Consider the following 26,641-nt stretch of genomic DNA (forward strand, 5'->3'; position numbering starts at 1 on the left):
AAAAAAAAAAAAAAAAAAAGAAAGAAAAAACAAAAGAAAATTTAAAAAAATAAATTAATTGGGCTTCACATAACTCTTAACCTCATAAACACCATGTGGGTGGATTGATTTTTGTTTTAACTTCCATATCATTTAGGGTGGAAAATCAAAGCACAGTTAAGGTCACAGAATAAGGTACTTATTCTCAATAATTGAAAACTTGTAACCCTAGTATTAAAAACTGATTTGGGTTTAAACTTCTATAGTTTCATTACTATTCAGGTTTAAAACATACCTGACTGTCTTTAAAGAAATCCTTCAAAGTCTCTTCATGTTTCTGTATCTGCTGCTGCAATGCTGTTTGTCTCTGTACAAGCAATTTTTCTTGGGCTTTCTGGCTATAATGCAAAACTTCTCTTTGTAGATCCAACTGCTTCTGAAGTCCCAAGTTATCTTGCTGAGCTAAGACAGGCTGTGAAAAACTCAGAAGTCTATCTTGAAACCTTGGGATCACAGGACCACTTGGGGGAGCTGCATGTTCATTCTGGGATGAATACAATTCACAAGTGCTTTTAGGTTTAGCTTCTGCAAAAGGTAGTGGAATAAATGAATGCTCTGTTTCCTTGGGTAGCAACAAAGAGGGGACAGTATGCTCAGCAGATTCACTTTTGTTCAACTTCCTTTGTTTGTTTAAAGGCAGTTCTTCCTGGGGTTTCTCATAAGAATACACTACTTCCCTTTGTGCATCCAATTGTGCTGCCAAATTATCTTGCTGAGGCAGAACAGGCTGTGATAAACTCAAAAGTCTATCTTGTAATCTTGGGATCTCAGGATGACTTGAGGGAACAGTATCATTACCTTTGGTTGGGAAAGACTTCTGGGTTCTTTCAGAGTCAACAATAGGCAGTACTACCTGGGATAAGAATGAAGAGGAGCTAACTTGTTCAGATGATACTCTTTTCTCCAATTCACTTAATCTTTGCAAAAGCAATTCTTCTTGGACTTCCTGTATAGATCGAATGGCTTTCTTCTGTGTATCTAACTGCTGTTGAAGTACCTGCAAATCACCATGGTGAGACTGGATAAAATGCTCAGAAGATACCTTTTCCTCAAATTTACATGGTTGTGACAAAACCAGTTCTTTCTGGGTTTTCTCAATAGAAGGAAGTAAATCTGTCTGTGCATGCAAGTGTTCTTCAAGTGCAATCGAATTATCTTGCTGAGGTAAAACAAGATGTGATAAGCCCAACGGCCTATCAGGCAATGTTATCGCTGAGTGACCTGAGGATACCATATTATCACTGTTAATTGAAGATGGTTCTTGGTTTCTTTCAGATTCAGTAAGAGGTAATGAGGTGAATGAATGCTGTGGTACTAGGGGTAAGGAAGAGGTGTCAACCTGCTCGGGAGATATTCTTCCCTCCCATTCACTCTGTTGATGTAAAAGTAATTCTTCCCGAGCTTCTTGTCTAGCTAGAATGATGGCCTCTCTCTGTGCAGCTAACTGTTCTTGAAGTGCCTTCAAATTATCTTGTTGAGGCTGGATAAGTTGCGATATCCTCAAAAGTCTATCCTGCAATTGTGGGATCTGAAGGTGGCCTGAAAAAATTTTACTTTCACTCTCTGTTAAAAGAGGTTCCAGGATTGTGCCAGACTCAGCTGAAGCTAACGAGGTAAATGAAAGCTGTACCAACTGGGGTATGAATGAAGATGAGCCACTTTGTTCAGAAGCTGTATTTTCTTGGGTTTTCTGGCTGAAATGAAAGGCTTCTTTCTCAGTGTCTAGCCATGCTTGGTGTTCCTCCAAATTATCTTGTAGAGGTAGCATATGTTGTGAAACTCTCAAAAGTCTTTCCTGACATCTTGGGATCTTAGGATGGCTTAAGGGAATGGTACTGTCACTCTTGATTGATATACATTCCTGGAATCTCTCAGATTCATCTACCTGGGAAAGGGATGAAGAGGTGCCAGTCTGTTCAGAAGAAATCTTTTTCTCCAATTCACTTTCTTTGTGTACAAATTCCTGAGTTCCTTCTTTAGCACCAAGTATTACCCTTTGTATTTGTGACTGTTCTTGGAGTATTGTCAAATTTTCTTGCTGTGGCAGGCTATGTTGTGGAAAACTAAGAGACTTATCCTGAAATGTTGGGATTATCAAATGACTGGAGGGAACGACATTCTCCTTCTCAGATAAATAAAGCTCCTGAATTCTCCTAGGCTCAGCTTTAGCAGAAGCTTGTGAAGCAACTGAATGCTGAACCACCATTGGTGAGGATGAAGAGCTCACTGGCCCAGACTTACTGTCCCCCAAATCTCTTTGTCTATGTAAAAGTAATTCCACCTGAGCTTCATGCCTAGCCTGAAGAGTATCCCTCTGTTTAGTCAACTGTTCTTGGAGCAACTTCAAACTATCATGTAGAGGTAGGAACTGCTGTAGGAAACTCAAAGACTCATCCTGAGATTTGGGGATGTCAGACTGGCATGAAACAAGTCCTTTATCACTCTTAGATGAATATTGCTCCTGTATTTTTCCAGATTTCGTATCAGCAGATGGTAGTGAAGTAAATGTATGCTGAGCTACCTGAAATGGGAAAGAAGAGGGCTCAGCCTGTTCAGAACATACTCTTCCATCTAATTCACTCTGTTTATGTACACACGATACTTCCTGAGCTTCTCGCCTAGCCTGAAGGCTATCCTTCTGAATATTCAACTGCTCTTGGAGAAATTTAAAATTATTTTGCTGTGATAGGATAGGCTGTGAAAGACTCAAAAGCCTATCCTGAAGTTGTGAGATCACATCATGGTCTGAGGAAACTGCAGTATTATTCTTCGTTGGTGAAGATTCCTGCGTTCTCCCCAAATCTGCTTTGGCAGAAGGCAATAAAGCAGATAAATCTGGAGTTACCAAGGGAAGGAATACCGAGAGGCCAGTTTGCTGTTCCAATTCTTTCTGTTTGCACAAAAGCAACTGTTCCTGAGCTTCCTGTCTTGCCTGAAGAACTTTCTTCTGTAGGTCTAACTGTTCTTGGAGGGCCTTCATATTACCTTGCTGGACTGTGATATTCTCTGAGGATAGCAAAGGCCTATCATACATTTGGTTGATTATAGAATGGCTTGTGGAAACTGTACTTTTGCTCATGGCTGAAAAGGGTTCTTGAATGTTTCCTGTTTCAACTTTAACAGGCAGAGAACTAAAAGAACACTGAGGTACCAGTGGTACAAATGAAGAAGGTTCAGTTAGATGGGAAGATATATTTTCACTATTCTCTGAGAACAATTGTTGGGAATCTAAACTTTGAAAAGTTGTTGCCCTAAATGTTTCAGATATTTTTCTAGCATCCTGTGATATTAGTTGCCTGTCATGTGACAAAGCCCTTGAAAGTGTCTCAGAATTTTCGGGGACCAATTTATAGTCTCTCTGTTGTGTTTCGGTCTGAGAGAATTGCCTTAGATGTTCTTGTGATTCTAAAGACTGATTGGTTAAAGTATCTGAAGCGCCTGATGGTTCTGCTGTTTCCACCTGTCTTTGTGGAAAGTCATTTTGTTTCGCTACCTGAAAATGATCTTGTTCTAATTTGGAGGTCTGTATAGGTTGTATGGGTTGGTATTTGTCAGGACTCAACTTGAGTCTCTGACCTTGATCCCAGTGCTCTGATATAGCAGTTGGTCTCTCAGATTTCCATGACGGCACTGATACGACAGAATCAGTTATCAGTGATGGAGCTGACATCGATGGGCACCTTTCTTTTAACATAGTTTGATATTCAAGTAATCGCTTCCTGGCTGTTTCAACAGACTGCCTGTGTAACCTAACAAAAACAAAAGCAAATATTCTTTTTTAATGAAAAACAAAAAGCCCCATATCTATACATTAACTTTAACAAACAGCAATCTAGGATTGGTAATACTCATGGTGAAAAGAAATTATACTCACACTGTCCTTTAAGAATGGCAGTTCTAAATGCCATAGTTCTAAGGAAATCCAAATTAGATCCTCATGTAAACGAAATAATAAATCCTAAAAATGTAGCCACATATGATCACATATAAATTATAACCTAGCTAATACCTGTTTTGTTGTAAAAGCTGATGTTGATAGTTACGAATCATCTGCCTATGACTATCTTCATCAGAAATTACAGCACATGATGCTGGAGCAATGCCAACCTAATAAAAGACAAAGTTACTAATTAAAAAGCAAATTTAGAAATAAGTATTGAGGTATTTTTACATCCAGTTCTATAATTGTAAACTTCTATACAGCTTTATTTTTTACAAAATGACTGGCATTTCCATTAGTAAGAAATGAACTAATCTGGCATTCTCCTTTAGTGCACGTCCAAAAGCTCAACGTACGCATTACCTACAAACCATGTTCATATCTATTAATATCCTATAGAAACTGAAAGATGAAAGCCGTAACTGATGCAAATTTATTCATATATACATACATTATATTAAAAAAAGACCAAATAAGAATTACAAAGGCATTTTACTTTTATTATTATTATTGTTATTTTTTGAGATGGAGTCTCGCTCTGCAACCTCCACCTCCCAGGTTCAAGCGATTCTCCTGCCTCACCCACCGGAGTAGCTGGGATTACAGGCCACGTGCCACCACGCCCAGCTAATTTTTGTATTTTTAGTAGAGATGGGGTTTCACCACATTGGCCAGGCTGCTCTCGAACTCCTGACCTGAAGTGCTCTGCCCGTTTCGGCCTCCCAAAGTGCTGAGATTACAGGCATGAGCCACCATGCCTGACCATCCATTTTACTTTTTTAAAATGCTATAAGTGCTCATATTTTCTTGTCCCTCTCACCAAACGATTTATGTAGTGATGAGATTTTCTGCATCCTACCCCAGTCGGTTGAGTTTTTTTTCTTTTTTCTTCTTCCAGCTGAGCCCTGAAGCAGTCAGTTTCTAATCTTAATTTTTGCTGTTCAATTTGTTCAAGTAATTCCAATTGCTTTTGCTTCTGCTCTTCTATTTCCATTATCTAGGTAACAAAAATACTATTGATCTATTAACAACAAACTCATACAAAGGCAAAGCTAACACATATTCTATTTAAAAGAAATTAGGTTTCTTCACCAAGAGTACCAATTTTCAAAGAAGTAAGTGGTGATGCTTTATCTCTGTTGTTGGCACTGAGTAGCTGTTGAACAGCTATTCTAAGTAGTTTTGTAGTTTTAGTAGAGGCAGGGTTTCACCATGTTGGCCAGGCTGGTCTCAAACTCCAACCTTGGGTGATCCACCCACCTAAGCCTCCCAAAGTGCTGGGATTCCTAGACTGGGGATGGGAGTAAAAGATGGGAAATGGGAAAAAGGGATAGAAGTAAAAAAAGGCAGAAGGAAAAGAAAGAATAAATAAATAAACTATTTCTACTTTCTGAGAGCACAGGGAAACCCTGATCACCACTGAAGAACTACCCTGAAGTAGCAAACGATGTACAGCCAAATTCTACGTTCACACATTTAATAGTATCAATAATGAGTAAAGAAATTAAATATCAAGGCCTCCTAAAATACTTTGATTTCTTACCCATACTCATTAAGAGGTATAGTTATCTAGATGCAATGAAAAACATTCTGTGTCTTTTTTGTCAGGCATGGAACAGAAGAAAACGGCAGAAAGATAACACATAAACTCTAGTATTACACAAGCACACTCACACTCTAAGTAATATGAACGTGTTTTGAGTTCATGAGAACAAAACTAGCCTGCCAAATCCAGCACCTTAGTCTCCTCCTATCTGCAATTTAGCTTTTGTGGTTTAATTACTCAGGGTCAATAGCAGCCAGAAAATCTTAAACAGAAAATTCCAGAAATAATTCATGTTTTAAATTATGCACTATTCTAAATAGTGTGATGAAATCTTGTACTGTCCTGCTCTATACTGCTGAAAACATGAATAATCCCTTTGTCCAGCATATCCATGCTGTAAACTGGACCGAGCCATTTGTTACTTAGTAGCCATCTTGGTTACAAAAACTTGCCTGTTGCAGCATCAACTGTGTTGTGCTTGTGTTCAAATAACCCTTATTTTACTTTAAAATGGCTCCAAAGCACAAGAGTAGTAATGCTGGCAATTTAGATATGTCAAAGAGAGGCTGCAAAGTGCTTCCTTTTAGTGAAAAGCTGAAAATTCTCAATAAGGAAAGAAAAAGAATGATAAGCTGATTGCTAAGATCTATGGTAAGAGTAAATCTTCTATCAGTGGAATTATAAAGCAGGAAAAATAAATTCACCCATAGTATATACAGAAATCAAAAATCAATATTATCTGCAGTTTGGTACTATCAAGCATCCACGAGGGGTCTTGGAACATATACCCTGTAGGTAAGCAGGGACCACTGTACAGTCCCTGATAGACAGATAAATATTTACTGAATAAGTAAAAAAAGGCATGCACGTTGTTTTATTACATAAAGAACTAGAGATAATGAACAATGATCTTGTTTTCAAAATAAAAAATGTTTTGACCCGATTCTTTACCTATTCCTAGTTAGGCAACAGTGACTTAAACTGAGTTCCTAGACAGCTCCTCTTCCTTACTTTCCCTTACTCATAGGAACCCCTGAATTTAGACTGTTTACAGTTCTGTAGTACATCTACAACTGTACTATCCATACAGTGGTTACTAGCTATATGTGACTACTTAAATTTAATTAAAATTAAATAAAACTTAAAATTCAGTTCCTCAGTTACACTAACAACATTTTGAGTATTCAACAGCCCATGGGGCTAACAGGTACATACTGGACATAGATATAGAACATTTCCATCATCACAGAAATTGCTACTGAACAATACTGTTCCAGGCTATTAACGAAAAAAAAAATTTTTTTTTTTTTTTGAGATAATTTTGTCGCCCAGGCTGAATGCAGTGGCACAATCTTGGCTGACTGCAACCTCCGCCTCTTGTGTTCAAGTGATTCTCCTACCTCAGCCTTCTGAGTAGCTGGAATTATAGGTGCGCACCACCACGCCCAGAGAATTTTTGTAGTTTTAGTAGAGATGAGGTTTCACCATGTTGGCCAGGCTGGTCTCAAACTCATGACCTCGGGTGATTCACCCACCTAAGCCCCCCAAAGTACTGGGATGACAGGTATGAGCCACTGCGCCCGGCCTGAGAAAGTGTTTATCTGACAAGAAATACTGGCTCACGGAATTATCATTCTCCAGCTGTATTTCTGAAAAAAACTAACTAGGACTATAAACTGGCTTGCTTAGTAATAATTAGCCTCCTTCAAGGTAAGTTGGGTTAAAAAATATTTTATTAAAAGTATTAAAAGTAGAGGAGACCAAAATTATAAGTTAAGTAGATTTTTCTCTTTTTTTTTGAGAAGGAGTCTCACTCTGTCATCCAGGCTGGAGTGCAGTGGTGTGATCTTGACTCACTGCAACCTCCACCTCCTGGGTTCAAGCAATCCTCCCACCTTAGCCTCCCGGGTAGCTGGGACTACAGATGTGTGTCACCACACCTGGCTGATTTTTGTATTCTTAGTAGAGACAGGGTTTCATCATGTTGGCCAGGTTGGTCTCAAACTCCTGGGCTCAAGAGATCTGTCCACCTCAGCCTCCCAAAGTGCTGAGATTTCAGGCATGAGTCACCATGCCTGGCCTAAAGAGGTTAAAGTTTAGCTTGGGCAACACAGCAAGACCTCATCTCTACTAGGAGAAAAAAAAAAAATTAGCTGGGCATGGCGGCCCATACCTGTAGTCCCAGCTACTCAGGAGGCTGAGGTTAGAGGATTGAATTGAGGAGGTCAAGACTGCAGTGAGCCATGATCATGTCACTGTACTCCAGCCTGGGCGACGGAGCAATAAAAGGGGGTTGTATATTAAAAGTTTTTTTCTCTGAAGTATTATTTTTCAAAAAACTTGTGAGATTACAAAGCCCATCTGAGTGTCTAATATTATGACAAGGACTTGTTAATTCAACAATTATTTATTGTATACTTGCTATGTACAAAGCATTGTATCAGAAACTGTGTAGGATAAACTGAATTTTTTAAAAGATAGTCTCTGCTTTTTAAAAGCTAATAAATTTTATAGGGAAGATCTATACAAATATATAAAATATAAAGCAGACGAAATAAGGGTTGAATGAGCAGTATGAGCAAAGACAACATGCATTTTATCAGCTGAATGTTTGTGTAAGACAATGTCAAAAACATGATATCAACAGTAGCCAGACATTAAGACAAATTGCATTGGCCAAACAAAATTATATAATAGTACCTAGGGGAAAAAAATAAACCTTTAAAAATAAAATTTCAAATTACCTGTTTCTGTCTTGCTGACATTCTAATCCTGGCTGCTTCTTCTTGAGGATGAAGTAGAACTGAACTCTGAGCTACAGTTGTGATAGGCAGAGCCTCATTTATTTCTAGGGGAATGCCCCGAACAAAAATTAGTTTCAATAATTTAGAATTTTGACACCACTATAATGCCCTTTATTAATATATCACATGTAATTTTATTAAAAAAAAAAAAAGATGCCAGGAGTCAAATTTAATTTGAGGATGTGATAAAAAGAAATACCTTGTTCTTTTCCAGAGTTTGTACCACACGAAAGTGGTTTATCTTCACTGGCAAGTGGTCCAGACTCAATTGTTAGTGTATCACTTTCAACAACTGTAATAGATAATACCACTGTTATTATGAATATATCATCATTGTCAAACCTAAAGCAAGATAATAAAATTCTGGTATTAACAGATTCAATCTAGGGCCATCTGAATGTCTCATCTAGTTAAGATCTAGTCACCTTCCTGATGATCAGATACATTTCTCATTAAACCCAAGCCTAATAACAACAGAGATGAAAGACTGAAATTGCGAAAATGTGAAGAACTGATTTAAAAGATACGCTGATAGGGTTTCAAACACAGGAGAAAAGCATAAACAGAGTGGAAATAACAAGATATCAAAGTTAAAAAAGAGAAGCTAACAAAATGTCAGTGTATCTTTGATATATTTGGATACTAGGTTTTTAAAAAATAATTTGTGAAACCAGAGAAGAGAAGGAAGTTAAAGCAATTTGTTCTGATCATAATTGGGTAGCCAGATACTCTGCATGGAGCTATCCGTTCGTTCACTCATTAATTCATTGGGCACCTACTTATGTGGCAGATGCTGGGGATACCACAGTGAATGAGAAAAGGCTTCAAGGAGGCTTTACAGAGTAGGTGGCAGAACCATCATATAAATATCCCAGAAAAAATTATAAAATTAGAAATTGTGGGCCGGGTGCAGTGGCTCACACCTGTAATCCCAGCACTTTGTGAGGTCGAGGTGGGTGGATCACAAGGTCAGATTAAGACCATCCTGGCTAACATGGTGAAACCCCATCTCTACTAAAAATAGAAAAAATTAGCCAGGCGTGGTGGCAGGCGCCTGTAGTCCCAGCTACTCGCGAGGCTGAGGCAGGAGAATGATGTAAACCCAGGAGGCAGAGCTTGCAGTGAGCCGAGATTGCGCCACTGCACGCCCACGGAATCTGGGCGACAGAGCAGATTCCGTCTCAAAAAAAAAAAAAAAAATAGAAATTGTGATAAGTACTATATAAAAAAAAAAGTGAAGGGTTATACAATAGAGTATAATAAATAGTAGATTTCTGGGGCAAGATGAAATATCTCTGAGGAAAGGACATTTAAGCAGACACTTGAAAGGTAAGGAAGAACCAGCCAGGTAAACAATGTGAAGATGTATAGGAGATCTTTCCAGACAGACTAAAGGGTATAAAAGGCCCCATGAGGATAAAGAAACAAACCTTGGCCCATTCAAGGAACTGAGAGATCAGTGTGCATGGTTTTAGTGAGGCAAGGAAGGGAAAAGAGCAAGATGAGAATGGTGAAAGCCTGCTCATATAGGCCCTTTATCTTTTTTTTTGTTTGTTCCTTTTGAGACAGAGTCTCATTTTGCCACCCAGACTGGAAGACAGTGGTGTGATCTCAAGCTCCACCTCCCAGGTTCACGCCATTATCCTGCCTCAGCTTCCCGAGTAGCTGGGACTACAGGCGCCCACCACCACCACGCCTGGCAAATTTTTTGTATTTTTAGTGGAGACGGGGTTTCACCGTGTTAGCCAGGATGGTCTCGATATCCTGACCTTGTGATCCGCCTGCCTGGGCCTCCCAAAGTGCTGGGACTACAGGCGTGAGCCACCGCACCTGGCCAGGCCCTTTTATCAAAAGAACTTGGTCATGGATTGACCCCATGAGAGTCCCCTTTTTTGGATTTCAACACCATATTCTCCCCTACTTCTCTGGCCACTCCTTTTACTGACTTTGCTATCTGCTCTTTCTCTAGCCATCTTCTAGATGTTGGAATCCCTCAGATGGTCTTACAAGCCCTCTTTTCACTAAATTACTTCCCCTCCAAGTGGTTTTCTATGCCTATGGCTTTAAATATCATATGTATGCCTAGATTCCAAATTTACCTCTCTTGCTTTAAATTATTCGATTAATTCAACAAATGTTAACTGAGCACCTGTTTTGTACAAGGCAGCAGTCCAGACTCTGGGGACACAGCAATGTACAAAATCAAAGTTTCTATCCTTATGGATGGGTCGGGTAGGCATTAAGACAATAAGCAAAATAAGCACCAAAGTCACTTTACTGGGCCCATCAGATATTGATAAGAGCTATGGGGGGAAAGCAGGGTAAAGGGGATAGGAAGTGAAAGGTGTGGAGGTTGGGGTAGAGGTGGGGAGTAGTAGAAGTGTGCCATTTTATACAGTCAGAAAAGGCCTTATTGAGAAAGGGATAGTTGAGTAAACATGTGAAGGAAGTGAGGGAATGAGTCAAGGAAATACCGGAGAAAAAGAGAAGTCTAGTCAAAAAGACTAGCAATTGCTAAGACCACGAGTCCTATGTTTGCTGTTTGAGAAACAGCGAGCAAGCTGGCATCTACAGTGTAGAAGATGGGGAGGGAGGTATGGCAGGCAAATGAAGTCAGAGAGGTAGTGAGTATGGGAGTAGTGGTGGTGGGGGTGTATGTATGCAGGTCATATAAGGCTTTGAAACCACTATAAACTCTCTGGTTTTTACTGAGTGAAACTGAGTTATTGGAGGGCTTCATCCAAAGAAATGACATGAGATTACTTGCTTTTAAGAGGACCACTGTGTTAAGAGACGATAATAGGGAGGTGCAAAGGCTGATAATAGCAGGCTACTACAAGAATCTACTCTAGAAAATGAACATGGCTTAAATTAGGATGTAGGTGGAAAAAAATGGTTGGACTATGGATATATTTTGAGGGTAGGGCCAACTGGATCAGCTAATGGTTTGGACATAAGATATGAAAAGAGGGAACCAGAATGATTATAAGGTTTTTGGCTTGAGCAAGGGAATTAACATATTGCCAGATACTGAAATGTGGAATACTACAGGAAAAGCAAGTGTGTGGTGGGAGGGGATATCAACAGGTCACTTCTGAACAAATTTAAGATATTATTAGATATACAAGAGAAGGAAACAGTTAAATAAGTAGGCGAGTTCAAACAGGAAGCCAAAAATAGAAATGCACACTTGGGAGACATCGGCATATAGATGATAATGTAAAGTGTGACATTTGAGATCAACTAGGGAGTTTTGATATAAAGAGAAGGGACTTGAGGAATGAGCTCTAGACTAAGCAATGACTAACAATGGTTAGTCATTGTGGAGATGTGGATAAACAGCAAATAAAATGCAAGAGAAAATAGTAAAGTAGGAAAACCAAGGGAAGGTACTGTCAAGGGGCCAAGGGAAGAAAATACTTCATGGCTTCCTGTGGGACTCAGGATAAAATCCAAAACCCAAATATAGACCACAAGTCATTTTTCTCAAAAGCACAGAAGCCAAACATTTCTATACAAATCCAATCGCATTTTAAAAATAATCGCAATCAAGAAGATACTTGAATTATATGTGAACAGATACTTTATAACTTCTGGAAGTATAGTTAATAGCCTGTTTTTCCAATCAGAAAATTATTTAAAATTAGCAAATAAGAAACCAAGTAGCTGGTGGGAATACAACATGCTCAAAAGCCATTAACATGTTCATATATCCTTTGATCAGGAGTTATTCTTTAAAGAGTCCTTCCTAAGGAAGGAAATAAAGATGTGGGCAAAGACTTCACTAAAAGGATGCCCGCTGTAGCACAAAAATGCCAAGAAAAATTAGAAAACGGCCTGAACATCTCAATAAGGAACTGGTTAATTTTGATTCATTGATTACATTGGAATGAATATACATAAATAACAATACTAGATTAAAAGTGGTCTGAAAGAAGATTAACCAAGGGGTTTATAATGTTTCTTTGTTGCTTTTAATTAGGAGGATTATGTTTTGTTCCTTTTAACTTCTATTTGATTTTTCAGAAATGAACCTACTTTTGAACAACTTAAAAGAGTTTATATAAAATGAGACTCTTGGAGAGAAATACCTTGTTCCTGCCCAGAGGATAATGTTCTCTCTTCACTGGCAATTGTTCCTGACTCAACCGTTGGTGCTTTACTCTCAATTTCACTAACAGTCGTAATCATTTCACTTTCATCCTCAGACATGGATTTAATTGTCCAGAGAGATTTTTGGCTTCGGATCTTATTTAATAATTTTTTAAAAAGAACTTTTGAAGGAATCTGTTGGGGCTTCATTACCAAGGGAACTAAAAGAAAGAAAAAAGGGAAAAAACTTATTTAGCATCTATTGTATTACCAGACAAATTGTTCCATCTTATATTTGGTCACTGCTATAACCACTAGTTAAAAGCACAATTTTATTTTCCTCAATATTTACAATTTAACAGTGTACATGACAATGTTATTTGACTCCAACCATTACAACCAGAAATAATTTTTCAAATGAAAATAGTAAAAGTGCCAGAATTCAAGTATTTTCCAAAAACATGTATGCAACACAAATTTCAAGCCTAAAAAACTTAACAGGAAGATGTTTATTTTGCTCGCTAAATAACTGAACGTGTAACTTNACTCTCAATTTCACTAACAGTCGTAATCATTTCACTTTCATCCTCAGACATGGATTTAATTGTCCAGAGAGATTTTTGGCTTCGGATCTTATTTAATAATTTGTTAAAAAGAACTTTTGAAGGAATCTGTTGGGTCTTCATTACCAAGGGAACTAAAAGAAAGAAAAAAGGGAAAAAACTTATTTAGCATCTATTGTATTACCAGACAAATTGTTCCATCTTATATTTGGTCACTGCTATAACCACTAGTTAAAAGCACAATTTTATTTTCCTCAATATTTACAATTTAACAGTGTACATGACAATGTTATTTGACTCCAACCATTACAACCAGAAATAATTTTCAAATGAAAATAGTAAAAGTGCCAGAATTCAAGTATTTTCCAAAACATGTATGCAACACAAATTTCAAGCCTAAAAAACTTAACAGGAAGATGTTTATTTTGCTCGCTAAATAACTGAACGTGTAACTTCTAATTAATTTGCAGGTAAGATTAATATTGAAAATATATGCTGTGAGGTTCTATAGTCTACACTAGAGAATGCTCCCAAAAATGGTTCTGTACTTCTTAGTGAGCTACAGAGGAAAACATCATAGCTATGAAAGCAAATCACCTGCTCCCAAATTATTCTTGGCACTATCTGGGAAAAATGTCTCCCACCCATCTTCATACAAAGATCCCTTCAGTTAAAACAAAACAAAACAAAAAAACAACACAAGTATTTCTTCATTTTCCCATGCGGGCTGATAGTTTAATGCTAAAACTCAGTATAATACGAACAGTTCTCTAAGAGGACAAAAGTGTGATGCAAGTATATATTTCTCTGGCTTAGTCAAGGAATAAAATTTAAGAATATCTTTAAGAGGCTGAAAATGGGCAGATTGTAGTTTTGTCTAACTTACATTTAAAAAAATCCAATTGAGTTATAATTTACAAAGAACAAGGTGCACAAAACCTAAGTGTATAGCTTAATGAATTTTACATGTCGATGTAACACCTTTCAGATTATGTGGAACATCACCAGGACTAAGGTTCCTTCACGTCCCTTCCCAGTCACTACCCCCCTAAAAACAGCCACTACTTTAACCCCAAGATCACAGATTAGTTTTGCCTTTTTTTTTTTTAAACCTTCATATAAACATGGAATCATATATTTAGGTGTTATTTTCTGCCTGGCTTCTTTCATTTACCATTACTCCACAACCCACTTGTTTTTAAGAAGTAAATTCATTGCCAATATTTAAAAGTAAGCATTTTTAAAAACAAGGAGATTCCTAACTTCAAACAAACACTTGGCAACACTGAGTCAATAAGACCAAATAAGATCAGCAGGAGCTAAAGTGTAACTGTCCCTTTAGATTAGGGAAGACTTCCATTGTGACAAACTAGATATTGAATGATACTCCCAATGAAAATAACTGAAAAGTTGCATAAAAGAGTAAAATATCTTTTTTTTTTTTTTTTTTTTGATGGAGTTTCACTCTTGTTGCCCAGGCTGGAATGCAGTGGTGCGATCTCGGCTCACTGCAGCCTCTGTCTCCCAGGTTCAAGTGATTCTCCTGCCTCAGCCTCCCGTGTAGCTGGGATTACAGGTGAGCGCCACTACACCCGGCTAATTTTTGTGTTTTTGGTAGAGACAGGGTTTCACCATGTTGGTTATGAGGTCTCGAACACCTGAACTCAAATGATCCTCCCACCTCGGCCTCCCAAAGTGCTGGGATTACAGGTATGAGTCACTGCGCATGGCCGTAAGAATATCTTTTTAAAGACACTGCTGGCTGGGTGCAGTGGCTCACGTCTGTAATCCCAGCACTTTGGGAGGCAGAGGCAGGCAGATCATGAGGTCAGGAGTTCGACACCCGCCTGGGCCAACATAATGAAACCCCATCTCTGCTAAAAATACAAAAATTAGCCAGGCATGGTGGTGTGTGGCTATAATCCCAGCTACTCAGGAGGCTGAGACAGGAGAATCGCTTGAACCCGGGAGGCGGAGGTTGTGGTGAGCCAAGATCGTGCCATTGCACTCCAGCCTGGGCAACAGAGCAAGACTGTCTCAAAACAAACAAACAAACAAAACAAACAAAAAAAAGACACTACTGACCTAGCATGAAAAGAAAAGGTTCTGCAGCGGACAGAAATGAAATTTACGTGGAAAGCTTGGAGGGAAGGCAAGTCAGTCCTGAAACCATCTTCTGCCAAGCTTATGCCAAAGTCAAAACACAGTAACCTTAAGCTGCTGCTGCTTTTTTTTTTCCCAGTTGCTAGTAGTAACCTTAGGCTTCTGTTTGGAGAATAATGTAGATATAGGAGACGTGAATAAGGCCTAGAGCCCTCACTTGAGGAGTCTAATGGGAGGCCTACATAAAGTTGGAATCCCAAAAGGCTATGTTCAGGGTGTAGGGCGAAGACGATAAGAAACCCTGAGTGGTTTTAAACAAAGGCAATACCAGTAGATATGGGGCAAAAATAGCTTAAATCCATGAAGAGGATTTAAGGTCTTTAAGGAGACATGCAGGTAAAAGGAAAGTGTTAAAGGTAACTCCCAGTGGTCTGGCTTGGGTAACTGCAGACTGTGATACCATTCACTAAGATAGAAAAGATAGGTAGAGACTGTTTCAGTAGGCAAGAGAAGATCATAAATTTATTGCTCGACATGGAGTTTTAACTATGGGACAGTCAAGTAAAAAAGTTCAGAATGTTGGAGATAGAGATGTTTGAGAGATCAAAATTTGTGCTATCCATCATTACACACAAAGTACCTAGAAATAACCGAATACCAGTAGGATCTCTGATGATCTGACAAGTCTGTGCTGACCTTTGTTGTGCTGAATCTCTACTCACTCAAATGGGGATGGCACCAGATTCAAGAGGCCAAATAAGAGATCCAGAGCTAGTCAATGAGATATGGGGTTTCGCCGGGCGCGGAGGCTCACGCCTGTAATCCCAGCACTTTGGGAGGATCACCTGAGGTCGGGAGTTCAAGACCAGCCTGACCAACATGGAGAAACCCCGTCTCTACTAAAAACACAAAATTAGCCGGGGTGGTGGCGCATGCCTGCAATCCCAGCTATTCAGGAGGCTGAGGGAGGAGAATAGCTTGAACCCGGGAGGCGGAGGTTGCAGTGAGCCGAGATCACGCCATTGCACTCCAGCCTTGGCAAAAAGAGCAAAACTCTGTCTCAAAAAAAAAAAAAAAAAAGAGATATGCGGTTTCACTGAGGGCATACATACAAGGGGGAGTCCAGTGGCAGCAGGCTGGACAGAAGAACTGCAACTGCTTGCAAAAAGCATGCAGTTTAAATAGCACTGTCACTTAGTACCCTTTTCCTAATGAGCTCCACCTGACGACTTTCATTCAACCCAAAGCTTGACACCTTGATCCTCTGTGTGGCTCATGTTCCACAGGATGGGACAGGGGCTCAGATGTTCCTCATAGACAAGAAACGAATCTCCAGGTTGGCTATTCCCAGATTCCCTAGCTCAGAACACACATTCAGGTGTGTATGCCACACAGGGTCGTTCTCAGGGTATGCTTAAGTTATTGCTATCAGGTATGTTTACCATACAATCTTTCAAATGAATTCAGAATTGAGCACCTAACTCAAATAACCTGAAAATCTTCAGATCATCTGTATGCCTGAATACACTTTCCTCCTACACCTATGAAAAAGGATCATCAGTGATGGATATATAAAAACATTGTTTCCTTTAGCTACTGCTCCCATCACTATTACTCATTGCTTGCACTTAAATCAGACCAGATTTTCCTAACTGCTGGCTAATGGTTAGCATTTCTTTTCCTGTGAAATATTGTAATATTTAGCTCAGAAGGGTTTTTACCATCTGTTTCACTAGAACATATTATTTCAGCTTCTGTCACTGGAAGGTCTTCAGCTGCACCCACATTTTCTTGTTCCATTGAAAGGTTCAGCTCTTCATCTTGAATCTGATCAGTCACAGTGGGCAAGGGCTCTGGTTCAAGGTGCAGAATCAGATTCCCTTTCACCTCTTAAAAAGGAAAAATAGAGACGTTTCCATTCCAAAATGATTAAAAATAACTGGATCACAAATATGCAAAAGGTCACAGTAATGTCTCAATCTAAAATATGGGGGGCCTCCTTCAAATTAAGAACTCATTTCAAGATAAAAACTGCTTTATCATTACAAACATATTATCCCACCAAAACATTAAAACCACTACTGAAAGCCCTACTGAAAATATCTTACTCCTGTCTGCATTGTACATATCTTCAAAGGCAAATTCCAATTCTCTCTGCCAGTCTTCTTTCATTTCACTGCGTTTGTATGGAAGTTCAACTAGTTGTGGTGGCATTTGTGCTACAGTCTGTCTCCTACGTGCCAGGTCCTCTTGCTGTAACTGTTTAAGTTCTTTCATTAGTTTCTCCTGATTCTTCAAGAATAAAGAGAATTAACAAAAACTGAGTCACAAACTTTGTATGGTAATATTAACAGTGTTGCAGGTAGGGGAAATGAGGATCAGGGTCCAAGCTTCTCTCCTCTCCTCTATTATTTGTTCAGCCAAAAGACAGACATTTACTCATTCAACAATTATTTGCTGAATACCCAGATTCCACATTAAGTGCTAGGGACACAATCTCAACCCTACCCTAGTTCCCTAGTAGTAAGACCAACAAACAAGTAGTATTATGTTAGTTAAGTACTATGAAAAAGTGGTACTGGTTAGGCCATTAGCTGCAAAAAGTGTCTGCCAGCTACAGTTTTCCATTCTGAGGAAAGTCATGAAGTTAATTTCTATATAAGTTGCCATGGCTCCCGTGCTATATTTTATTCCAGTTCTCCATATACCTATCTGAGGTAAGCACCAAGACGCAGAGTGACTGTGGCTTAACATAGAATATTTCTTGTTACTTCACATTCTTATGAATTTCTTATTAAAGGAGATCTGAATGTATTTCTTTAAGCTTAAAGAGTATGGCTAATATGAAAGTTTAATCAGTGTTTTAGTGAGGTTATCTAATGGAATTTTGGTGGTAGAAGATAAGGAAGGAGAACAAGGCAAGAATTCTCATTCCTTGGGATAAGGATTTAGCCAGACAAAAGTGGGTGAAAGAGAATGAGTCCATGTAAGAAAAAACTGTAGCACAACGGTATGGAGACGAAGGCATGGGATATTCAGAAAACAGCACATTGTTCACTATAGCTAGGGTATATAAGGCAAGGATAATTAGGGAAAGAAGATAAAACTGGAGAAGCAGGTAGAAGTCAAATATTAGTTAATATAGATACTAGAAGGAAATAACGTCTCAGGCCACAATACAGTACGCAGCAAAAAGGTTCAGATAGGAAAAATGAAATCCTCTATTAGCAGTGAGATTGCATGGTTTTTAAACAACCTTCTTAAATAAGGAACATTAAGTCTACTATAACATAGAGAAATCCTGCATTCAAAAAGTGGTAATGGGCCGGGTACAGTGCCTCATGCCTGTAATCCCAGCACTTTGGGAGGCTGAGGCAGGCAGATCACCTGAGGTCAGGAGTTTGATAATAGCCTGGCCAATATGGTGAAATCCCATCTTTACTAAAAATACGAAAATTAGCCAGGCGTGATGGCACGCGCCTGAAATACCAGCTACTCGGGAGGCTGGGGCGGGAGAATAGCTTGAACCTGTGAGGCAGAGGTTGCAGTGGGCCAAGATTGTGCCACTGAACTCCACTCTGGGCAACAGAGTGAGACTCTTTTATTTATTAAAAAATAAATAAAAATAAATAACAAAGTGATAACATATACATTACTTATTCTCTTCTAAAGTTTTAACTATTTTGTCTTTTGAGGATGAATTTTTTTTTGCCATGCCCTGAAAAAAAATAAAATTATAAATGAACTTATTTCATTTATACTATGATTCTAATTATCTAAAGTTATTTGAGTAAGTATACTCTTTTAGCTCACTGCAAGCTAGCATTTTTTTTTTTGGATTATTTATAACAATGACCCCTACCACTAACATTTACTGAGCTTATGAAATTCCAGGTACATTTCTAAAGGCTTTACTAAACTCATTTAATCCTCACAAAACAGATGATCAGGAGAGGTGTGGCAGGGGAGGTTAAAAAACAAAAAACAAAAAAAAACCAGCCAGGCTTGGTGGCCCACACCTGTAATCCCGGCACTTTGGGAGGCCGAGGCAGGCAGATTGTTTGAGGTCAGGAGTTCCAGCCTGACCAACATGGTGAAACCTTATCTCTACTGAAAATACAAAAAAATTGGGCTGGGCACAGTGGCTCATGCCTGTAATCCCAGCAATTTGGGAGGCTGGGGCAGGGGGATCATGAGGTCAGAAGATAGAGACCATCCCTGGCTAAGATGGTGAAACTCTATCTCTACTAAAAATACAAAAATTAGTCAAGTATGGTGGTGTGTGCCTGTAGTCCCAGCTACTTGGGAGGCCAAGGCAGGAGAATCGCTTGACCCCGGGTGGTAGAGGTTGTAGTGAGCCAAGATCATACCACCGCACTCCAGGCTGGGCGGCAGAGCAAGACTCTGCTTCAAAAAAAAAAAAATTAGCTGTGTGTGGTGTCGCGTGCCTGTAGTCCCAGCTACTCAGGAGGCTGAGGCGGGAGAATTGCTAGAATCTGGAAGGTGGAGGTTGCAGTGAGCCAAGATCCCGCCCCTGCACTCCAGCCTGGGTGACAGAGTGAGACTCCATCTCAAAAAAAACACATGAAACAGAACTCAGAGAGTTTAACTAATCTGCCTGAGATCAAACAGCTGACTGGTGAAGGGGAGAGATAAATCCTGGCAGAATGACTGTGGAGCCCACTTGCTTAACCACTAAACACTACTGCTTTTATGGAAGAATCTGTTCAATTTATGACTGCTTTTTGTGTCTGTTTTACTATAGGTTTAAACCTTAGATGGGGAGAATTACTGATAATAATTCAGACATTCAGTTATTTTAATCATAATTCACTCCTAGTTTATAAAAGCTAAAAATTTAAGGGAGAAGCTCATGATTTAGTTCAAACTATCAAAATAAACTTTCTTAAGAAAATTTAATTTCCAATGCATTTTAAGAAGTACTTAAAACTCATTCCTAAGATGGGTATTTAAAACATCCAAATGCATTAGTCAAATTCAGAAAATAAAATCAGACTTGTAATAAGATGAATCATTTTTATGCTGTTTCAAGACTAAGCACTAAATGAACAATAAGCATGACAGACGTAAAGCTAAAACTATAAAGCCTGCTTTCATTATATTATTTTACACATTTATGACAGTCACTATTGATTGATTGATTGACAGAATCTCACTCTGTCACCAGGGTGGAGTACAGTAATGCAATCTCGGCTCACTGCTCTGCCTCCCAGGCTCAAGCAATCCTCCCATCTCAGCCTTCTCGGGAAATGAGGTGCCAGGCTACAATACAGTCCCAAACTGGGACTGACTGTATTGACTCTGTAGTCCCAGGTCACCATGCCTGGCTAATTTTTGAATTTTTGGTAAAGACAGGATTTCGCCTTGTTGCCCAGCCTGGTCTCGAACTCCTGGGCTCAAGCGCTTTGACCTCCCAAAATGTTGGGATGACAGGCATGAGCTACCTTGACTGGACTTGACAGTCACTTCTTAAATTTTTTTTGAAATAGGGTCTCACTCTGTGGCCCAGGCTGGTGTGCAGTGGTGTGGTGTGATCTCAGCTCAAAGCAACCTCCTTGTCCCGGGCTCAGGTGATCCTCCTCCCACCTTGGCCTCCCGAGTAGCTGGGACTACAGCCGCACACCACCATGCCTGGCTAATTTTTCTGTTTTAAGTAGAGACGGGGTTTCTCCATGTTGCCCAAGCTGGTCTTAAACTTCTGGGCCTACACGATCTGCCTGGCTTGACATCCCACAGTGCTGAGATTACATGCCTGGCCTATGGTCACTTTTTAAAAGCTGCGGTAGCAAGGATCATGACTTTATTTTTGAAACAACATTCTACAAAACCAAAAGTGCTTTGCTCAATGCATATTTAATGAACTGAATCCTCAAATTTATAGAGCACATATGCTACTTAAATAATTAAATTAGGAAAGTGATTTTTTTCCCAGGCTGTTTTTGGACATATTGAAATATTAAACTTTTAATAAATTCATTAGTAAAATTTTTAGAACAGCAATACACTGGGAGAACAGCTTAACCCAATCAGAACTTGAAATGGAAGGGGAAAGAAAGTTGGGAAACTTGAAATCATATGAATCAGAGACTATACTGAACACCCACCCTTCCCACCTTTCTTTGAGCTCATTCACTAATCAGTCCTGCAATGCTATTAGTAAGTCCATCAGTAATGGTCACGGGTAGAATTTAAGTCTTACTTGAGCCAAATGGATCTTCTTCATTGCTTGGAATCCCCGTACATGTGCCTTTTCAAACCGTTCCATTCTCTCTTGTGCTGCCTGTTTTTGTAGCTCTTCCAATCGTTTAGCTTCCTCCTCAGCAGCCAAATGAGCATCTGGCTAGCAGTCATTAAAAAGTTTTAGGCAAAAGTTTTAAAGTGTGAGACAAGCAATAACTAAAAAACAAAACAACCTTAAAATCATGTTTTCTACAAATATAAAATTAAATATAAGAAGAGTTATATTTTAAAATGCCCACAATTATCAACAGCATGTATCTATGAAAGTGATCAAATTGTTAATATAAAGTTTTATGAGTTACTCATTTTAAACCAGATTAGGTTATACTCCTCCAAACATATTTCTCCATTACTTTGTAAGAAAAAAAATCTCTTGCTGGGCGTGGTGGCTAATGCCTGTGATTCCAGCACTTTGGGAGGCTGATGTGGGCAGATCACCTGAGGTCAGACTGTCCAACGCGGTGAAACTGTCTCTACTAAAAATAGAAAAATTAGCCAGGCATGGTGGTTGGGCACCTATAATCCCAGCTACTCAGGAGGCTGAGGCAGGAGAATCGCTTGAGCTCGGGAGGCAGAGGTTGCAGTAAGCTAAGATTGTACCACTGCACTCCAGCCTGGGCGACAAGACAAGACTCGTCTCAAACATTAAAAAAAAAAAGGAAACCTCATTAAAATGACAGTATTGAAAGGTAAATACCCACAAATCTCATTAACATAAATAACACAAAAAAGAGAAAGGGGCACAGAGACTGGATTTACTTTTTTTTTTTTTTTTTAAAGAGATGAGGTCTTGCTATGTTCACCAGGCTGGTCTCAAGCAATCCTCCCATCTCGGCCTCCAAAAGTGCTGAAATTACAGGAGTAAGCTAACACATCCAGCCTGGATTTACTTTTACTATCTGAACATTCACTTTCAAGTATAGGTAAATATTCTAAATGTAACCAGCAGTAAAAGTCTTTTTCTGTCTTTTGTATGTTGAAATTCTGCCAGCCAGTTGCAGCAATTAATAACGACCAAGAAAGCTGTTAACTTCAATTGTAAGATTAAAAATTCTCAAATGGTGAGATAAATAGGTAAAGAGATTGACGGTTAATAAATTAACAAAGAGTACACTGGCCAAACAAATTTATCAAAAATATATCCTCTTTGAGCCACTAAATATTCATGCAAAACTAAGTAACATCAGGCAAGACAAAAAAAGTTAGATTAAATCAAAATTATAATCTCTAGAAGTATTTAGTATATCAATATGTATATTAAATAAAATAACCTCTGAGAACAATATTTCAATCCATTTCAGCCATGAGGTTTTCAAGAAAAAAGTTGTTTATGAATTCTTCACATCTCTTGAAGATAAATTAAAAGCAGTGTGTCAATTTTGGTAAACCAAAATTTTAAAGAAAGGAAAAATTTCAAAATAGCATACAACATGAATGATAAATATCAGCCCAGATATAAAAAGTCATATAAAGGATATGAATAAAGGGTCACAGAAAAAGTTAGGGACCACAGACAAATTTTGTTCTTATTGATCATACTTCAAAACAAGATTTGTAATACAGCTTTAGAAAGACAATCCCCTATAGATTTGTGTCAATGTAATTAAAAACATAACCATAAATCTGGTTGAAATAATGTTAGATTCTATTTTCAGCATTTGAAGATCAAAGATATATGAATGATAAATGCTATTAATAAATACATTTCTGCATTTTGCACATCAGATATTTGAACAGAAATCTTTTTAGATATAATAGAGCATGGAAAATCGATGATGAATTTAACTGATTCAGCTGCACTTTTCTGCAGACATTTCTGGGTCTCACCACAAACAATATAGTGAATCTGACTCAAGAAATATTTTCAGAATGCAAAATTCATTTGAAAAAAGTGCTATGTAACTGTCACTGACAAAGAATAGACAGGATGAAGGCCATGGATAAGTAATGTAGGACTTCCAAGCATATGATGTTTTGTTTAGTTGTGTGTAGAGGTAGCGAATCTAACAAAACAAAATGTAGACAACTACTGGCTGTAAGTAGGACTACAGCAGGTCACTTTCATAATTCTTCTTCAGCCAAAGATATATATTATGACATACAAGAGATTTTGGAATTACTTTATCAGGATGTTAAACACACACACACACACACACACACACACACACACACACACAATAGCGGCTCTTATGTGCTGAAAAGGCTGACTGAACAAATGAAAGTTTATTTGCAGAAAGCTGCTAAAGAAAAATACCCAAACATATATGCCAAGAGTGCAAATATTTTTTATATGATACCTGCTATAAAGATCATATTGTTCTCCAGGGAAGATGCTAAAATTATTGTGCATGTGAGCTGAGTGCAGATGAAAATTGAGGTAATTTGATCTTGAAAGCCAAACACATTAATCATCACATTTTAAATCCAAGGTTTAAGGACAGATTTTTCCTAAGTGATGGAGTAAAGCAGCAAATAAAAGAAAATATTCAAATAAAAAGGTGTACAGTAATAAATCTATTTCTGGAAATATTCAGAAATCATATCTTCAATCTACACAAAGCTTTAGTTTGTGGGACCACTTTCATAAAACTGTTAGAAATAAAATGTTTGTGGTCCCTAACTTTTTTCTAACCCTTTATCATTGTAACTACTGATCTAATTTTAAGTCCAAAATTGAAAAGGAGGTAGGTCTTCTAGTTACTATCAAAAAAGAAAGCTTATGGATATTAATTTAATACCACCAGCACCCTATGCTGATGGAGTTAGATAAAAAAATAATTCATCATCAATCTTAGTTAAAATGTAACATCTTTTAATATCACAAAATGCAGTGAATAGTAAAGCATTTAGCAACAAATTGAAGTTATTGTTCCTACATTATAATGTTGAAAATGAAATAATACTTTACAATTTTAAATAAAGCTCAGATTTACTCTTGCATCTTAGAAGTTCTAAGATATTCTGTGATATTCTAATATTCTGTGATATTCATTTTAGTTCTTAACTGAATATTGCTTTTAATACCTGCTATTAAGCAGTCAACCAAAATGTGTATTTGTTGCATTCTAAATGCCACAGGAATGCTATAAAATTTATTTTCCTAGTAGCCAAACATATTCAACATGAAAAAAATTAAAACCCCCACTGACACAGAGAAATAGCAATTATAATAACAATATATCATTTGTTACTCTTAAGACTGGCAATAATTTTTAAAACACAATATTCCATGCAGACAAGGTTATGGTAAGGTGGCCATTCTCCTATGTTGTTGATGCTTTTAAAAAGCAATTTAATGATCCATATCAAATGTTACACAGTTTGGAGCCAATACTTTCTCTTTTAGGAATTTATATATAATCAGAGATGTGGATAAAAATGTGCAAGATAATGATTACTTACAGAAGCAAAAAATAATGATTAAATAAATGGTACGATGAAATAGTAAGTGGCTACTAAAAATCATGTTTTGAAAAGTGTGTATATGTTTATATTTAAATAAAAGTAAAATGAATTTATTAAAACATTAACCATATTCCACTTTGATGACAGAACTGGTGTTTTCCCAATAGTTTACACTTACGTGTATAGTTTCAAATTTTTCACAAATAGCATGTAATATTTTATGATTAAAAAAAGCTTTAAAATCTGCTATTTTAAAATATAACCATTTAAATAGCCAACTAGTTTCTTTAATTCATATTAAACCATCATATGCCTGACATGAAAATTCAAAGCATTTAAAAGGTTTTGATATTATTACCAATTGTCCAAATTTTGAAATCTGGGAACACCAACGACCATTAATATAATAAGATCATTAATTCAATTCAATGCACACAGAGAATAATGAAATCGAGGGCTGAAGGAAACACGTAAGTGCAATCCCTGTTTTGTGCTCTCGTCTCTCAGCTCACAAAAGTGTGAAGATGGTGGCTAGGTAGACAAACGTTATGTTTGATCTGGCACAAATTCTTTGTCACGTTCAATGTTCTGGAAAGAGAACATAAAAAGAATAGGTTAAATAGCATTAATTTGTCGACTTTAAAGGCTGAATCGCAATGCAAAAAAAGTTATTTTGTATTTTATTGAGTTCTCCACATCCAAAACATGCTAAAATCTGCTCATAACGAAATCAAATTTTTAGTTAAATTACTTCAAATTTTAATAAAAGTACCAGACTCATCAGTATTTCAAATCATCTTCAAGGTGTCGCTAACTAATCAATGTGCTTTATTCATCTCAATTTTTAAGTTATTTATAGAGAAATTTCATCTTTAAATCTCCTGAATATAGAAGGGCTTATAGGCCATATCAAGCGAAATGAAAATCATTTCATTATATTTATAAGAAAACAACATGCCTCATTATGTCCTTTTCCATATCTAATCACAAAAATTCTACTATAGTTCATAAGTCTTATTTTCTCAACGTTTAATGATGTATTTTGAGTTTTGTTCCTGAAACACTTGCCAATATATTTAAATTACACTTATTCCAGAACAAAACAACTCTCAGAAAAATGTAAGTAAACTACCCTCCCCCTTCTCTTTCCTGTATTTTGTAGTAAAGGCAGATTCAACCCATCACATCCTATCACACACTGATGTTAATTAACTAAACTGACAATATTAAGTGCCTACTATGTGTTAAACATTACACAAGGCATTGTGAACGACAATGAGAAGTAAAATAAAAGAATGACTGCTGGCTTCAAGGAGCTCACAGTAACAGTTCTAACAACTAGAAGTTCTAACAATTACACATAAGTTAAATAATAAACCATGCATTTTACAGATAACATGATGAAAAAAATATCCAGAAAGAAATGCTAACACTTCTGCCGGATGTCTTCTGTATTATATCCTAGTAGTGAAAAGTTAGCAAAGTCCCTCAACTTTTCTGTCCCTCAGCTTCCTTAAGAAAAGTGGATTTATAGCTATTGCTATACCATATGATCATTGTGACAATTACTGTGAGAATCAATTAAAGTATAAAAAGCATTTTTAATTTTTTTAAGGCCTGTTGACAAGGCCAGAGTACAGAGGCATGACCATAGCTCACTGCAACTCCTGGGCTCAAGTGATCCTTATGCTTCTAGCCTAACATAGCTAGGACTACAGGCAGGTACCATCATGCCTGGCTAATTCAATGACATCACGAATGCAACACAGGTTGGGAGGGAGAAAAGTTTAAATAAGAATAGGTTCAGAATTAACCAGTTTTAGCTATAACATATATGAGTATGGAATGATGAGGAGGATTCAAGTGAAAAGAAACAATATAAAAGACA

The 26,641-nt window shown here is 37.7% G+C and overlaps 1 protein-coding gene across 1 annotated transcript in view; it reads right to left on the reverse strand.

Annotated features, from left to right (window-relative positions):
• CEP295 (centrosomal protein 295) overlaps positions 1-26,641 on the reverse strand; it is a 74,862-nt gene that overhangs the window by 32,480 nt on the left and 15,741 nt on the right. Inside the window, 9 exon segments of the mRNA XM_017863687.1 lie at positions 275-3,788; positions 4,049-4,146; positions 4,839-4,976; positions 8,270-8,373; positions 8,529-8,621; positions 12,421-12,642; positions 16,809-16,976; positions 17,196-17,379; positions 21,308-21,448. Coding sequence (XP_017719176.1) covers positions 275-3,788; positions 4,049-4,146; positions 4,839-4,976; positions 8,270-8,373; positions 8,529-8,621; positions 12,421-12,642; positions 16,809-16,976; positions 17,196-17,379; positions 21,308-21,448 — 4,662 coding nt within the window.

The sequence above is a fragment of the Rhinopithecus bieti genome, unplaced genomic scaffold, assembly GCF_001698545.2.
Source record: "Rhinopithecus bieti isolate Rb0 unplaced genomic scaffold, ASM169854v2 scaffold_71999, whole genome shotgun sequence".
Classification (NCBI taxonomy): Eukaryota; Metazoa; Chordata; class Mammalia; order Primates; family Cercopithecidae; genus Rhinopithecus; species Rhinopithecus bieti.